At 39.3% G+C, this 18,674-nt stretch overlaps 1 protein-coding gene across 3 annotated transcripts in view; it reads right to left on the bottom strand.

Annotated features, from left to right (window-relative positions):
- The window catches only part of UBE4B (ubiquitination factor E4B), a 124,660-nt gene that overhangs the window by 61,439 nt on the left and 44,547 nt on the right, over positions 1 to 18,674 (bottom strand). For all 3 annotated transcript variants that reach the window (XM_043486389.1, XM_043486387.1, XM_043486388.1), the window contains exons 3-4: positions 7,478 to 7,613; positions 818 to 905 (exon numbers count right to left, since the gene is read on the bottom strand). In XM_043486389.1, the coding sequence (XP_043342324.1) occupies positions 818 to 905; positions 7,478 to 7,613 (224 nt within the window). The remainder of the gene's footprint in view (positions 1 to 817; positions 906 to 7,477; positions 7,614 to 18,674) is intronic.

Below are 18,674 nucleotides of genomic sequence, written 5' to 3'. Positions count from 1 at the left end.
TCACAGATAAACTTTGTAAGATTCAAACACTACAAAATAAACACTGCATCTCTAAGAGGCTATAGTCCAACTTCTAATAATGCTGCTGAACACTAATAACTTACTAAACAGAAAGGGTTCTAATTATCCATGCCAGTTCTATACCATGACACATACCCACAAAAACCAAAAATGTCTTTTTTCAAATATAGGGAACTAAAGCTCAGATGGGAACAAACTATAAAAACCTCCTGTTTCCACTCATTCTTGCTTTAATTCCTGATCATCTTCCTCAGAATGACGACTTATTTAAGCTCTAAATTCATTGCTATCATTTACTGATTAAAAAAAGCACCTGAAACAAAGATAAGTGAGGGATTTTTATCAGGTGAAAGGACTAAGCTACACTTCCACTAATAAGGGTGATCAAGGCTACCCATATTTCTTCAAAAGAAAAAAAAAAAAACCAATCACCTAAATAGGATCTGCTGGTTTGGCATGGTCCTCTCCAACAGACTTTTACAGATAACAAGACACGAGGCAGTGCTTATTTATACTGTGCATGTGAGTGCGTGCTTAGTCGTTGGATTATGTCCAGCTCTTTGGGACCCCATAGTCTGTAGCCTGCCAGGATCCTCTGTCCATGGAATTTTCCAGGCAAGCACACTAGAGTCGAGCAGGTTGCCGTTTCCTGCTCCAGGGGATATTTCCGACCCAGGGATCAAACCCACGTCTCTTGCGTCTCCTGTATTGGCAGGTGGATTCTTTACCCCTGTGCCACCTGGGATGGCATTAACTGTACCTAAAAACAGAAGCAAGGGCTTCATCTCTTACCAACCTTATCACCGAGGCTCCTTTTTTCTCTTCGGTCATTTTCATCAACCTCCATATTTTCGATTCCTGAATCCACATCCACCTGGGACATGCTTTAAGTATAAAAGACAAATCAGTCTTTTACCCTTGATAAACCCACCCCAATATCATAGCTGCTGGCTGAGGAAGTTATCTTTTTTTTTTTTTTGGCTGCACCGCAAGGCCTGCAGGATCCTATTTCCCCAAGTAGGGATCGAACCCAGGCTCTCAGCAGTGAAAGCACTGAGCCCTACCACTGGACCGCCAGGGAGTTCCCTAAGGAAAAGTTCTAAAATATCAATCAAGATCAGTCAGGAAAGTTAAATAATAAAGGTTCATCTTTTTTCTCAATAATTTTTAAGAGCTCTTCATATATTAGGATATAAACATTCCATCTATCATACTTACTGAAAATACTTTTCCCAAGTGGTCATTTCCTTAGGCTCACTTTTAAAAATGATAATAATATTGTTGGAAATATTTTCCTCAAGTTGTCATTTTCTTAGGCTCACTTTCAAAAACAAATATTAGAGCAAATTTTCTATACATACTATTTTTAAATGATATACAATCAATCAGAGCCTGATTACAAAATCTGGTGAAGTACATATATTATTTTTCCTCACATTAAATAATTGTCCTAGCATCATTTATTGAAAGGACCATTCTTTTTACAGTAATATGAAATCATTTATGTCATATGTCCAGTTGTCATACTGTGTCCAGCTGTGTGCAGGTCTCTTTCTGGATACTAATTTCCACCCCATTAGACAATCTGTTTGTCCCTAAAACCATACTCACTACAACTTCACTATAAGCCTTGGTATCTGCTAGGTCAATGCCTCCACCTTGTTCTTCTACCTCAAAACAGTCTTGGCCATTCTTGGTCCTGTGTTCTTCTACACATACTTAGCGATCATCTGGACAGGTTCCTTTAAAATACTGTTGGGGTTTTGACTAGAGCTTTACTGACTCTAAAGATCAAACGGGGTAGAAATGACATCTTAATGCTATGGATCTATCCTTGGACAAGGGATGTCTCTCCAAGTATCTATGGTTTTCTTTCAATAAACTTTTCTAATTTTCTCCATAAGTCTTTCACTTCTTTTGCTAAATTTATCTCTAGGCACCATATATTTTAAAATAAAATTGTGACTGGTACCTGTTTAAAAACTAAGATTTCTAATTTTTTGTTGCTCGTGTGTGGTAATGTTAACTAATTTTACATATAAACCTCCCATAAGCTATTTGTTTACTTATGCATTGGACTTCCTAGGTTGATAATCATTTTATCTCCAAATAGTAACTCTGGTTTCTTGCACTCCAATCCTAACTTCAATTACTGCATTGGGTAGGGTCCCATGTTGAATAGAAGAAGAAATAGCAGTCTTCTGTGCTCTTATTCCTGACTTTAAAGAGAATGTTTCTAATTTCTCACCACTGAGTACAAGAGCTATTGTAGTATTTCAGTAGATGTCCTTTATGGTAGAATGAGAGGCTACAGTGTGATAACACATACACTCTGCAATCTTAGAGGCTTAACACTATAAGGGTTTATTTCTTGCTTACGCAAAGTCTGATGAGAGTGAAGCATCCTTACTCCATCTTTAATCTATGCCATCTGCAATACACAGCCTCCAAGGTCACTGGAGCAAGAAAAGAGAGGGATGGAGGAGGAACATCGGCTCAACTGCCTTCACCCAAAGGTGACACATGTCACTTCACTCACAAGTCTACGGGACAGACCTAGTTACTCAGCCCCAATCTAACTGCAAAGGAGACTGGACGTTCAGGGGAGCATGTGGAATACTTGGTGAACTCTATCTGTGCTCTACAGTTTAAGGATGCATCTTTCTGTCTCCTGTTTGCTAGGATTTTTATCTTGAATCAATGTTGAGCTTGTCTATTTAATACATAATGGGGTGGATAATATTTATAGACTTCCTCACGTTAAAGTACCCTTATATTCCTAAGATAAACCCAAGCTGGTCATGCTATATTATTTTTTTAAACTAATCTTTTAATGGAATTATCTATACAGAAATGTGCACAGATGGTATGTGTTTGGCTGAATAAAGTTTCACTAAGGAAACATACTAATGTAATCAGCACCCAGATCAAGCAAGAGAACATTTCCAGCACCCCAAAGGTCCCCCCCATGACCCTTTCAATCACAACCATGCTAACCCACAGTAACCACCATGCTGGCACCCAGACCCAGAGATGTTTGCCTGTTTTCTATGTGCTACACTATCTGATTTGCCAATATCTTCAGATTTTTGCAAATATGTTCATAACCATGTAATTTTTACCAATTTTATTGATTACTGTGTAATTAATTTTCTTCTTTGATATTATTATTGTCTGGTTTTGTATATTAGGGTAGTATGAACCTCATAAACTGACTTGGGAAGTTTAAAGATTAACTGAAAAATGTGTGCAAAGTTGGGATGGTGGGAGTACCCACAAGATCATATGAGCAAGGTAATTTCTTCGGAAAAACTGTAAAATACTGATTTGATTTAACTTTTTTTTTTTTATTATTCAGATTCTCTCTTTCTTCCTAAGCCAATTTTGGGAGAATTGTGATCTTTGAGGAACCTGATTTTATCCAGACTTTCAAATTGATTTGCATCCTGCATATTTACAGTTTCACAGAGTTCTCTTTTTCAATAACAAGCATTATTGAGTGCCCATTCTAGGCAGGCATTGTTCTAGGTGTCTGAGATGCCAACAGACGAGAGACCAAAAAAATTTCCTGTGCCATGGAGCTTCTGTTCCAGTTAAAGGGAGAAAGATAATAAATATAATAAGCAAAGCATAGAGTATATGATAAATGCTATATAAAAATTAAAGGAAAAAAGAGCAAGGAAAAGGTAATGGAGAAGGCAGGGCTCTCCCATTTAAATGGGGTCACCTCATTGAAATACTACCTAGGCAAAAATAGGAAGGAGGTAAGCCATGCACATATCTAAGGGAAACACATTCCAAGAAACAGCGTTTAATTCCAAGTATTTACTTATATTCTTTTTTCTTCTTTAGTATAATATATATAGAGAGAGTTTTATATTCTCTTCCAAGGACCCCATTAACTGTGACACACAAATGATGGTATATAGTATTTGCTATTGTTCAGTTCAGATTTCCATCATGATTTCTTCTTTGACCTGTATTTAGAAGTATGCTATTTTTTTTTTAATTTCCAGATTTATGATTTTTTTTTAACCCTACATGAATTATCTAACGTAACGTCAGAAAACATTATCAATATGATTCTGACTCCTGAACCCTTCTGGTTGATGGGTATCAGAAAAGAATGTGTATGCTCCAGTGCTATCCTTCATTAGATCAAGCTTGTTAGCTGTGTTGTTTAATTTGTCCACGTGCTTACTGCTGTTTATTCTCTTTGCTCTATTGCTGGCTGAAAGAGACATGTTAAAAATCTCCCATTATATTAGGTATGTGTCAATTTCCTCTAGTTCTATCAAGATTTGCTTTATTATATGTTATTATATTACTAAGTGCATATAAATATTTTGAAAACTGTTATATCCTGCTGGTAAACTAAACATTCATCATTATACAGTGCTTACTTCTAGTAATATTTTGTAACTTAAGGTCTAATTTATTAATATATTTATCCCTATTTTATTTTGTTTAGTATTTGCCTAGTATATTTTTCCCTTTCGTTCAGTTTCATGCTTTCTCTAACCTAGTGTTTCAGGTATTCCTTCAGTAAACAAAAAGAAAGCTGGGTTCTATTTTGTTTTTAATTTAACCTATGACTTTTTCACTGTGACTTATGGTGATTATTGACATTTTCATTTCTTTTATAACCATCTTATTTTGTGCTATTTGCCTCTTTTTAAAAATTTGTGTTTCTTTCGTCCTTTTCTTTGAATTGACTTAAATTCTCCCCCCTCCCCAACCTTGTTTCATATTCCCTTTACTGGTTTGAAAATACACTCTTTCTATTCCTTCAGTGGTTATTCTTGAAATTTTATGAAGTATTCTTAACTCAAAGTCTAACAGCTTGCCACTATCCCCTCTCCCAAGTAGACAGTCACTCCCCTTCCGGCTTTATCTGCTATTGCTGTTCTGTTGCTAGTATGTGAGATCGGATTATTTACTTCTCTCTCCCTCTATTATTTCATACACTGTTATTACTGTCTTAAACCATCAGTGTTCAGATTTAGCACATATTTATTATTTTTCTTAACTCATCTTTCCTCCCTGCATCTCAGACATTAGTCTTGAGTTCATTTTCCTTCTTTTTTTTTTTTTTTTTTAGAAAAAAGTGGTTTATTTTTCTTCATGAAGTATAGTTGGCACATAGTATTATGTAAATTACAGGTGTACCATGTAGTGATTTCCAAATTTTAAAGGTTCTACTACATTTAGAGTTATTATAGAGTATTTGCTGTATTCCCCACTCTGTACAATATATCCTTGTAGCTTTTTTAAAAATTAATTTTTATCAGAGTACAGTTGCTTTACAATGCTGTGTTAGCTTCTACTGTATAGCAAAGTGAATCAGCTACATACATTTTCCTTCTTAAATGCGTCTGTTAAAATCTGGGGTCTTCTTGTGGCAGACCATCAGTTGTTCACATTTGTTTTTTAAATCTATAAATATCTTTATTTCTCCCCTTCTCTTAAAAGATAGTTCCACAAATACACACAGTTCCCAGCTGACAGTTACTTTCTCTCAGCACTTAACACTGATTCCATAGTCCTCTGCCCTCCATCACTGAGATATCTAACTACTATCCTTTCGTAGATAATCTCTCGTTTCTCTTGGCTGCTTTAAATGTCTTTGTCTTTGGTTTCCTCCAAGTTAACTATAAAATGTCTAGATACAAATTTCCTTTTATTTACCTTGCTCATAAGTTATAGGGCTTCCTGAACCTGAAGATTCCTATATTTATCAACTCTAGACAAATCCTCAGCCATTTATCATTTTGATAATGGCTTTCAAATCAGCAGAGCAAAAAATGATGAAACAAGGAGAGAGGTGAGAAATCTCCCAGTGTGCCTGCCCTCTCCTTCTGATACTTCTATTAGATATACATTAAATCTGTGTCTTCTTGTCCTCTGTATTTCTAAACATCCTTCATATTTTTCATCTCTCTTTCTCTTTGTGGTGCACTCTAGGTAAGTTCTTCAGCTCTATCATTCCATTTGTTAATTTTCTCTTTAGTTATCTTAACCCACTGTGTTTTACTATCTTTTCATTTTTAGAAATTCTATTCGGTTCTTTTTCAAATGTGCTTGGTTGTTTTTATAGTTGCTTGCCTCTTATTCACATTTTCAATACTTTTAAAAATTTAGTTAAACATACAAATTTTACGTTCTGTATTTGACATTTCCAAAACCCCAATGAGTCTAGGTGAATAATTCTATTGTTACTGATTCTACAGACTCTTACACATGGAGGCTTTTTTCTAGTATGCTTTTTTTTTTTCTTTAAAGTGAAACAAGTAGTGTTTATTAGGAGGAGAAAGACTACGTGTGGATAGACACACGGGCAGACTCGAGAGAGAGAGTCGCAGAGTGTGCTTTAATTTTTGACCATGAGTTCATATTTCTTGGAAATTTTTCTAAGGAAATTCTCTGAACGCTTGGATGATTTATGTTTGTTTCTGCTAGATGCTTAAAGACATGAAAAAGTCCACTGTATATGACAGTTCTTAGCCTGAGGTTTTTCAGACTACAACAGTTAAGTGTAAATTTAGGTGCTAAACCCACATGAAAATTACCCACTGGCCATGAAATTGCAGAGTTGACTTGAGTTTTAAAAAATTCATCCACTCAAAAAAAAAAAAAAAAAAATCATCCACTCAGAGCAAAGGTAATAAGAACACAATTGTTTTTCCTCTATGTGGTTGATTTTTTTCTACTTGATCTTTTTCCTGGCAGTGTAGTCCTTTCTGAATTTTTGCCTAAAGTGGGTGATCTCTGATCTGGCTCCTCACCCCAACCCAAAGTACACAACACCCCAGTATTCTAACACACCTAGAAAATGCTATCTGTCTGGCCCATTAACAGAAACAGAGGGGGCTGCGTGAGGGCAGAGGAGCCACGGCATGGGGGTCTGGCTGTCCAAGGAGTAAAGGAATCAAGCCCTCAGCCACTCTGTCATCTACTCACAGCACACCTGCACACCTGTGCAACACAGGATGGCTCTACTCCAGGGCACCCTGATCCTCATGGAGCTCCTAGAACATCTGCTTACCTGCCTACACCCTTTCAAACTGTTAAAAAAAAAAAAAATTTTTACCAAGTTTAAAAAAAAAATTTCACCAAGTAGTAAATCTTTGAAGAAATTTTTAGGGGCTGACTTATGTTTGCCAACTTTGTATTTACAAAATAAAGACATTAAAAATTTTTTTTTTTTTTTTACCACCTGTACCAGTATTTCATAAAAGACATTTCAGCACCCAAAATTTAAAAAGGTATAAAGAACATTTCAGAATAATACAAAGACCTTTCAATTTAATAAACTGAGCTCTGATCAAGCTGAGGGCTGGCATGGACCTCTGGGCTGGCATTTGAGGCTACTGGACTAGACACTAAAGTGAATGGATCTTTCCCTTTCTATCCGTAAAGCAGCTTATTGGAAAACTGGCAAACTGGCTTACTTTACCTTTTCTCACAAGAGACTCCATCGATATCCATGCTCTGGGAACGTGAGAGAGACTGGGACTGCGTTTCAAGGCTATTGGAGGGCGAGCTGCTGAGAGAACTGACTCCCTCACTGCTCTGGCTTCGATGGGCTACTCCTAACCAAAAGAGACATAAAAGAGGAAGTCTCACGTGAGATAACATTAAAGCTATTTGTAATGGCAACAGTAAACACACACAATCGGCATTCATACCATCATGAAAGCTGTCCACTGAGTAATTTCTATCAGAAGACTGTACTGAAGGTCCAAGTGACATTAAAATCATAGCAACATCAGTGAGAAACCAGTTTATCAATAAATATCATACGAGGTCAGTAACAACAGAGCTACATCTGATACCTAACACTGACTCCTCATCACCTTCTCTTTCATTAATTCAGATGATGGGCCCTGAATACAAATGAGCTTCCATGACAGTTCAGAAATATCCTTGAAATGGACCAAAAATAAGATATGTTAATAAATGGACAGGAAGACAGACAGATGGAGGGATGAGTGGTAAAGCAGAGTAAAATGGTAAATGGTAGAATAAAGATGATAGGTATATAGTAAGTCCCCTACATATGAACACGCTCTGTTCTCAGAGTGTGCTCATTAAGCCCAGTTTGTTTTTAAGTTCAACGAAGTTAGCCTAACATAACGGGCCATACAGTACTGTACTGTAGTAGATGTGTAATAGTTTTCACACAGAGAATACATAAAAAACAAACACAAGAAATAAAACATTTTTAATCTTAACAGTACCTTGAAAAGCACACTAGTACCAGCTACATCACTGCTGCTTTTATGCTTGCTTCTAGACATCCTGGGCTTAAATAAAGATACAGTACTGCTGTGCTCCACACCGTACTGTAAAGTACACAAAAGCACAACCATTTGTGGACGAGGCTCGCCCGTGACAATGTACACCAGACGTGCTAACCAACTTACGTGACTGACATGCAAACTCATGTATGGCTCTTTGCAAGTTCCCAACGTGAAGGCTTGTGTGTAGGGGACTTACTGTATAAGCAATCACTGCCAAGTTCCTTCTACTTTGCTGGGCACTTCAAATTTTCATAATAAGATATTGAAAATGTACAAATAGATCCATCTAAGCCACGTCCTTAAATACAGATCAACCCATTTATTGATTGAACATCTTATCTTGCAATAGCTTGGGAAAAACAAACATCCTGCCATCCCTGACCTCACAGAGCCTAGAGTGCAGTGAACCATAGCCAGGCACACAGGGACACAGTGTTTCTATTAAAATCTTCAAAACCAGGTTTTTCACAGAATTTTAAAAATTTACTTAAAAAAAAAAATTTACTTTAACTCTCATGAGTTTAATCTTGCTACAAAAAAAGAGCTTACCCAGGCATTTTCAGGCAATGCATACTATGTTGCTGAAAAGAAAATGGCTCGTTTTAAAAAACAGAACAACTTGAGTTATCACTTGTAGCTGAAACAACTATCAAGTGGATTAAAATGTTAACCCTCCCAGCATCCCAAGAAAATCCACTTGATAACTCTTTCATATCTCTCTTCTTTGAAGACTTTACCCATTTCTGATAGCAGGGTTTTAACATGTATTTATTAAAACTTTTTCAGGACTCAAAAGGGAAAGAGAAACAAAATCTTTACCATTCACAAGTTCAGTTCAGTGGCTCAGTCGTGTCCGACTCTTTGCGACCCAATGAACTGCAGTACGCCAGGCCTCCCTGTCCATCACCAACTCCCGGAGGTTACTCAAACTCATGCCCATCAAGTCGGTGATGCCATCCAACCATCTCACCTTCCGTCGTCCCGTTCTCCTCCTGCCCTCAATCTGTCCCAGCAACAGGGTCTTTTCAAATGAGTCAGCTCTTTGTATCAGGGGGCCATAGTTTTGGAGTTTCAGCTTTAACATCAGTCCTACCAATGAACACCCAGGACTTATCTCCTTCAGGATGGACTGGTTGGATCTTCTTGTAGTCCAAGGGACTCTTGAGTCTTCTCCAACACCACAGTTCAAAAGCATCAATTCTACAGCGCTCAGCTCTCTTTATAGTCCAACTCTCACATCCATACATGACTACTGGGAAAACCATAGCCTTAACTAGACCGACCTTTGTTGACAAAGTAACGTCTCTGCTTTTTAATATGCTGTCTAGGTTTGTCATAACTTTCCTTCCAAGGAGTAAGCATCTTTTAATTTCATGACTGCAATCACCATCTGCAGTGATTTTTGGAGCCCAGAATAATAGTCAGTCACTATTTCCACTGTTTCCCCATCTATTTGCCACGAAGTGATGGGACGGGATGCCATGATCTTAGTTTTCTCAAAGTTGAGCTTTAAGCCAACTTTTTCACTCTCCTCTTTCACTTTCATCAAGAAATATACGCCCCAACCAGTAACGCTGAAGAAGCTGAACAGTTCTATGAAGATCTACAAGACCTTCTAGAACTAACTATTCATAAGTAGGTTTCAGTAAAACATCAAAATCATCTGATGTAGTGAGAATTCTGAAATAAGCTTAGAGAAGATTGTAAAACTTTAAATAATTAATTCAAGTGTAAGCATCACCGATTCAATGGACATGAGTCTGAGCAAACTCTGGGAGACAGTGAAAGACAGTGAAGTCTGGCATGCTATAGTCCATGGGGTGGCAAAGAGTCAGACACTACTGAGTGACTGAACAACAACAATCCAAAATAAATTCCCAACAGATTTTTATTGAAGGAGCAAATAACAGAGCATCAACAATGTCCTTAAGAGAATCTCATTTTACCTACCACACTCAAAGGTCTGACAACTTTTTAATAAAACAGTAAAGTTCAACAATTTTTATGGGATATCAGTTTAGCAGCCTTTAAATCTCTATAAAAACCAGTCCTAAAATTAAACTAATAATTACAGTAAGTTGTTTAAAATACTGTACTTGTAATCCAGTGTACTATGAGCACTGTGATATACTATAAGTACAATAACCCTATACTCATAGAGTCTCAGAGTATACCATATGGCATAAGATAATCTATTTGCACTATTTTTATAAGACAACAAGAATATCATCTGATATTTTTTTCCTGAACCTTTCACATGACATTCATAAGTATCAAATAGGGCAAATCTGCCCCAGAATTTATGTTTGCCAATGCTCCCCAATCTCTACATGCCATCTAGAATCTAGGAAGAACCCTACTGTTTTCTTAAATTTAAAAAACTGAAAGTCTCAGACTTCCCTGGTGGTCGAGTGGTTAAGAATTCACCTGTCAACACAGGGGACATGGTTTTGATCCCTGGTCCTGGAAGACTGCACATGCCGTGGGGCAAATAAGCCTGTGTGCTGCAAGCTACTGATATCCGAAGGCCCTACAGCCCGTTCTCCACAGCAAGAGAAGTTAATGTAATGAGAAGCCCGAACATCACAACAAAGAGGAGCTCCTGCTCACTGCAATTAGACAAAGCCCCCAGACAGCAACAAAGACTCAGTGCAACCAAAAACAAATAAATAAATAAATAAAAATTAAAAAGAAAGCTCTCTGACTTCATTTAGAAGCAATATAAATCAAATACTATAACTAAAATCAAAACAATATCATAAAATACTACTTTGTCTTCAAATCATACAAGTCTTTTGTTACCTTCAGCCTTTTCCCCTTCTAACTTGAGGGATGGCTGTCAGGGAGCCCATTTCAAGGAATGCAGATTTTCCCCCCTCCCCCAGTCTTCATCTCCATAAAGCCAGACACTAAAGAGCTAAAATACAGACATAAACTTCTCTGATTCTTTCTGAGTAAGATGAGTAAAATTTCTACATGTCAAATCAAAAACAAATCTTTAAAAAGTGAAAGTGTGCATAACAGAATGGAGGAAACCATGTGTACTTAATAAAATATGAACTACAGCCTTTGAAGATGGCAGCTTTCCCCATTTTTATGAATAATGAGAACTTGTTAAAAGTAAAGTATGAATTTGTTTCTACAAAAAAGTAAATAAAAAGGATTTTATTTCTGTAAGAGTTTCCTCCTAATATTGTAGCATTTCCTGAGTGACATTCCCTTTCAGGTATACACTAGACCAGATAACTACTTTCAAGCTGTAACACTAGATCTGTTCCAGGATTTTAGACAGACACACTCACACGCAAATGCACAAGCTTGCTCAACCCTAGTATAAAAAGAGGTGCACTCAGCCATAAAAAGGGACAAATATGAGTCAGCTGAACTGAAGTACATGAACCTAGGGGCTGTTATACAGAGTGACCTAAGTCAGAAAGAGAAACACAAATATCGTATATTAATGCATATGTATGGAATCTAGAAAAATGGTACTCATGAAGCTGTTTGCAGGGCAGGAATAGAGATGCAGACATAGAGAACAGACTTGTGGATACAGTGGGGAAGGGAGACGGTGGGACGAACTGAGAGAGTAGCACTGACATAAAAACTACCACGTGTAAAACAGCTAGTGAGAAGCTGCTGTACACCACAGGCAGCCCGGCCCAGCACTCTGTAATAACCCAGAGGGGTGGGGTGGAGGGTGAAGGGGGGGAGGAAGATTCAAGGGGGAGGGGACATACACATATACCTAGGACCGACTCCCGTTGTTGCACAGCAGAAACCAACACAATTATCGTAGAAAAATTATCCTCCAATTAAAAAAAATTTTTTTAATTGAAAAAGAAAGCACTGAGTCACCAAAATGAGCCTTAAATCCTCAACCGAGCTGTTAAAAAGGAAGGGAAGCGGGGTGAGGTGACTTTAAGGCTTTCACCCAATCCTCTTTTACAGATAAGAATATGGAGATCCACCAAGTCTAAGACTTCCCTTAGGAACTTCAGCAAGTCAGAAACAGAACAAAGATTAAAACTCAGGTCTTCTCACCCCACAGAAAATGCTGCAGTTTGCTTTACCCCAAACTGCTGAACAGTTCTTCAACCACAGCTACTGTAAACCAAAGCTATATATGTTGTATACCTTCTAAAATCAAAAAAGAAAACTTGAAAAGACATTAATGTTATAAAAGGAATCATTCATTCCACTGCTAATCAAATTCTAAAGCATTTTACACAGACCTTGACAATGAACTTAGCTAAGTGGTTAGCATTCATGAAACATACAAAGTATAGTTCTATCTTATTTGTCCAATACGAACATCACCCCTCAACATGAGTTAAAATGAACATATTCTAGTCCATAAAGCAGAATGACATATCTGATCATCAGCTAATTTCCTGGTGAAACAAGTTTGCTCTTGTGAATAAACACAACGAAATGGAATTTCAAACCTGTAAAGTAGAACAGTAATATCTAAAGTCTTGGGACAAGAAAACCAACAACTCAAATTGGAAAATTGCTTTGATCTTCATATTTATGACTGGTTCTAAATATGATATTTATAACTGGTTCTAAATATGACATTTATGATTTGTTTTGAATATTCCACAGAACTAATCATGCAGAGAATCATACATCTGGAATCAAAAGACCATGACTGCTCTGAGAAGAAATGGCTGATTCTATGGCTGGGGCAGAGAAAATATAAGATGAGCCTGGAGCGTTTTACAAATGCCAGAAAGACAGTACTCAAAAAACTAACAGGATAAGTATGTCAACAAAGAAGTCAACATGAAAGAGTTCCCAATGGCCAAAATTGGAACAACTCGTATTTTTTAAAAATTGCAGAAATAAATGATATAGCAATATGAATTATAGCTCAAAAGAATAAAATAAGTATACATGAATTCATGCTGATGTGGGCTTCTCAGGTAATGCAAATGGTAAGGAACCCACCTGCCAACACAGGAGACACAAGATGTGGTGGGTTTGATCCCTGGATCAGGAAGATCCCTTGGAGGAGGGCCTGGCAGCCCACTCCAGTATTCTTACCTGGGAACTCCCACGGACAGAGGAGCCTGGTGCACTACAGTCCATGGGATTGCAAAGAGTCAGACACAACTGAAGCAAGTTAGCATACTGATGTAAATAAGGATTAAATAAATAATTGGACAAATGTCCGTTATAGAAGAATTTAAAATATATGTACATACTTGCCCCTCCAGGATGTAAAACTTAGGAATTGGGCTAAACTTAGGAATTCAATTCCAAAGAAATGAGTTTGGAAAAGGAAAAATCTTCCCTTTACAGTGGAGAGACCTTGTGAACCCCAGTTTAACGGGGAGGTGAATGAAGATCAACATCACCAGAGATGTCTGATGAGAAACTTCACCTGTAGGACAGTCCTCCTCCTATACCCAAACCCCAGTCTAATCATGAGAAAAACACCAAGATAAAGCCAAAGTAAGGAAAATTCTACAAAGTACTCTTCACCACTGTTAAAATCATGAAAAACACAAAAAGGCTGAAAAACTGTCACAGAGTAAATGAGACTAAGGACATTTATGTTTAGTTGTTTAGTTGATAATAAAATACTAAGGACAGTCTTGATGAAAGTGAAAGAGGAGAGTGAAAAAGTTGGCTTAAAGCTTAACATTCAGAAAACTAAGATCATGGCATCTGGTCCCATCACCTCATGGGAAATAGATGGGGAGACAGTGGAAACAGTGTCAGACTTTGTTTTTTTGGGCTCCAAAATCACTGCAGATGGTGACTGCAGCCATGAAATTAAAAGACGCTTACCTCTTGGAAGTTGTGACCAACCTAGATAGAATATTAAAAAGCAGAGACATTACTTTTCCAACAAAGGTCCATCTGGTCAAGGCTATGGTTTTTCCAGTGGTCATGTATGGATGTGAGAGTTGGACTGTGAAGAAAGCTGAGCACTGAAGAATTGATGCTTTTGAACTGTGGTGTTGGAGAAGACTCAAGAGTCCCTTGGACTGCAAGATGATCCAACCAGTCCATCCTGAAGGAGATAAGTCCTAGGTGTTCATTGGTAGGACTGATGCTGAAGCTGAAACTCCAATACTTTGGCCACCTCATGCGAAGAGTTGACTCACTGGAAAAGACCCTGATGCTGGGAGGGATTGGGGGCAGGAGGAGAAGGGGACGACAGAGGATGAGATGGTTGGATGGCATCACCGACTCGATGGGCATAAGTTTGAGTAACCTCCGGGAGTTGGTGATGGACAGCGAGGCCTGGCATGCTGCGATTCATGGGGTCGCAGAGTCAGACACGACTGAGTGACTGAACTGAACTGAACTGAAGGATAATGTTAGTTTTGATAAATGTACTAGATATTAACATTCGGGGAAAATGGGTGAAGGACATAAGGGGACTCTCTGTTCTATGTGTGCAACTTTTCAATAAATCTAAAAAGTAATTTTATAAAAAAATTGGAATAACTAAAAATAAACATAAAATATATCATATTGGGTTGGTCAAAAAGTTCATTTGGGTTTTTCAACCCAGTATTACCTAATAATCATAATTACACATCAAACAACACATTCATGAGCCTGAGGCAGCGACTGTGGGCCTCCCTGTCGTGGAGGACCCTTCACAAGCCCACCTCCTCCCACTAGACAGTGAGCCCTTCAGCATGCTTTAACTGAGACTTGCCCATCTCTGCAGCCCTGGCTCCTAAGACAGTGCCTGCAGGTAGAAAGCATTAAACATGTGTTCATATGCACAAGTGGAAGCAGAACAAAGGCAATTTGCAAGAATAATGCTAAAAAAGAATGTGGGTTAAGTTATTACTAAGCATATTAAAGACTAGCAGTTAGAAGAAAGTGATTCTGTCTCTAACCCAGAGCTCGGAACCAGCCGGGCGGCCAAACGTATCATTTGGCTTCTTGGTTGTTCCTAACAGGCCCTGGCTGCTCATTTCCGCTCCCAAAGCAGAAGATCTTAACCACACACACAGGGAGACAGAACTGAGGGGGTCAAAATGAGAGTAGCTCTCTGACTAGCTTCCAGATATTTTATTTGAAGTGCTTCACTGAGGAACACATAAAGTATGGGTATCACAATCTTTAAAACTATTATGATAACTATATTTGAATATAACTGGTCTCCTTCGTAATCCTTCATGTTTTATGATACATGCATTTAAAAGTATTTTTTGAGAAGGCTATCCCCAGTTTGCCAAAGGGAAATGGAATGATGACAGTTAAGAAACACAGGACTAGGGGCAAAAAAGGCAACGAGAGAACTTGCCTCACCAGACCTAATAATTCTGTCAAGATGGAACTTGTTTGATAAAGAATTCGCAGGGGAACTCTTGAGCAAGAACGACCACAGCTTGGGAGAGGTCATGACAGCCAGTAAGGGTAAGGCTTTATTGGACATGTTCAAGATGTCCAACTGGTAAACAACAGAGGGAACAGAGGGGAGATAAGCGTAATTCCAAAACAAGACGATAAAAGAAAAGCCATCCCAGAGGGTTAAGAATTTCTGAAGACTAGGTAATCATAGAACGATCTCAAGATGGGGGAAGGAACCAAGAAAACCAGTCTCTCGTCCCAGTAGTTTAACAAGCACAGATTTTTAAAAGAAAACTAAAGAACATTTTTTCCACTGCTGGACTGTAAGCGCGTCCAGGAAAGAAAATGAGCCTCTCTTATCTCTGTGCTTCCATGACCGAGCACATAGCACATATTGAGCACATATTGACCCGCAATAGCCCTAAGTAAACACTGGATAAGCTGAAATGTAAACGCAACATTATCAATGATGATGACCAAAAAACAGCTATCATGTGTAAGAATAACATTCACCATGTTTATAAAGCTTTAAGACAGGCAGAAGCAACATTATATTGCGTGCTAAGTCACTTCAGTCGTGTCTAACTCTTTGCAACCCCATGGACTGTAGCCCGCCAGGCTCCGCTGTCCATGGGATTTTCCAGGCAAGAATACTGGAGGGGATTGCCATTCCTTTCTCCAGGGGATCTTTCTGACCAAATCTCTTAGGTCTCCTGCAATGGCAGGCAGGTTCTTTACCACTAGTGCCACCTGGGAAGCTACTACAAGTCATGTAGTACAGTCCCTTCACCCCCAAAACAAGAGGGAACCTTGAACACAGTCACACAGAGGCATGGGCATGAGAAGACTGGGGCAGAGACTGGAGTGATGCTGCCACAAGCCAAGAAACAACAAGGAGTGCCAGCAACCAACTGAAGCGAGAAGAGGCAAGGAGTCTTCCTTCTAGCCTCAGAGGGAGCACAGCCCTGCCGACACCTTGACATCAGACTTCTAGTCTCCAGAACTGTGAGAGGACAATTTCTATTGTTTTAAGTCATCAAGTGTTGGATACTTTGCTATGGTGACCTCAGGAAACTAATACACAGGTAGGTGGCACTGCAGAAGCTGGGGCCAGATGGGCGACACAACCACAGGACTCACAGCCAACTTCCAAACCTTCGCTTCTGTCACTTGTACTGAAAGCACCTGGATTAAGAAATTGTTGTTCAGTCACTTAGTCGCGTCTGACTCTGGAAACCCATGGACTGCAGCGTGCCAGGCTTCCCGGTCCTTCACTATCTCCTGGAGTTTGCTCAAACTCATGTCCATTGAGTTTATCCAACCATCTCATCCTCTGACGCCCCCTTCAATCTTTCCCAGCATCAGGGTCTTTTCCAATGAGTTGGCTCTTTGCATCAGCAGGACAAAGTACTGGAGCTTCAGCATCAGTCCTTCCAATGAATATTCAGGGTTTATGTCCTTTAGGACTGACTGGTTGGACCTCCTTGCAATCCAAGGGTTAAGGAATAAGAAGACTGCAGAATAACTGCCTGGTCACTACCGGATCGGAACCTCTTACCACGGGTGGCAGCCAACCCAGTATTTGTCTCTTTAAGAAGCACTTCATTCTGGAACAGAAGTCTTCCCTTCACGCTCAGTGGATAATAAAGCTACCAACTGGCCCTCTGTTTGCCATCCAGGACCACAGAGGGCAAGCACAAGCCATCATCATCCTCATGGAAACTACTCACACTGTTTTCATGAATAAAATGCACACAAGTCCCTGCCCCCATGGAGCGCACACACTAGGGAAGAAAGCAGAGAAAACAGGATACACTACAAGTAATGGAAACAGTGATGGATTCTATTTCCCAGGACTCCAAAATTACTGCAGATGGTGACTGCAGCCATTAAATTAAAAGACGCTTGCTCCTTGGAAGAAAAGCTATGACAAACCTAGATAGCATATTAAGAAGCAGAGACATTACTTTGCTGACAAAGGTCCGCCTAGTCAAAGAAATGGTTTTTCCAGTAGTCAAGTATGGATGTGAGAGATGGACCATAAAGCTGAGCACCGAAGAACTGATGCTTTTGAACTGTGGTGTTGAAGAGACTCTTGAGAGTCCCTTGGACTGCAAGGAGATCCAACCAGTCAATCCTAAAGGAAATCAATCCTGAATATACATTGGAGGGACTGATGCTGAAGCTGAAGCTCCAATACTTTGGCCACCTGATGCAAGGAGCCGACTCATTAGAAAAGACCCTGATGCTGGGAAAGATTGAAGGCAGGAGGAGAAGGGGACGACAGAGGATGAGATGGTTGGATGGCATCACCAACTCGATGGACATGAATCTGAGCAAACTCCAGGAGAGAGTAAAGGGCAGGAAAACCTGGCGTGCTGCAGTCCATGGGAATCGCAAAGAGTCGGACACGACTGAAGAACAACAACAAGAAGTAATATACATGCTAGGTTGGCGGGCAACAAGAGCTCGAGGAAAAAGTGTCTATGTCAGATACAGGTTGAACATTTAGACAAGGTGGTCATCGCTTCTCAGCCTTTTGGCTAAGATCAAATGTAGACAAGGTGGCCTTTTTGAAAAAGTGACACTTGGGTAAACATATGAAGAGTGGAAGGAAAACGCCGTGTGGATTTTAGGGTATGAGCATTCTAGGCAAAGAAACAGCAAACATAAAAGCCCCCAACAGGTACCATGGTTTTCCTGGTGGCTCAGTCAGTCAAGAATCCACATGCAATGCAGCAGACCTGGGTTCAGTCCCTGGGTTGGGAAGATCTGGAGAAGGGAATGGCAACACACTCTAGTATTCTTGCCTGGAGAATCCCATGGACAAAGGAGTCTGGTGGGTTACAGTTCATGGGGTCTCAAAGAGTTAGCTAGGACTGAGCAACCAACACACACAGACGCACAAAAGACAAACACCAACAGGAACCATGTCTGGAATGTCCCAGGAACAGAGGGGAAGCCAGCACAGATGTAGCTGAAGGAGGAAGAAGGGCAAGGAGAGAGGAGGGCAGGTTCAGGGCA

This window comes from Cervus canadensis, chromosome 13, assembly GCF_019320065.1.
Source record: "Cervus canadensis isolate Bull #8, Minnesota chromosome 13, ASM1932006v1, whole genome shotgun sequence".
Lineage (NCBI taxonomy): Eukaryota > Metazoa > Chordata > Mammalia > Artiodactyla > Cervidae > Cervus > Cervus canadensis.
Note: the sequence above shows the minus strand (reverse complement) of the source record. Positions and strands in the feature narration are given on the sequence as shown.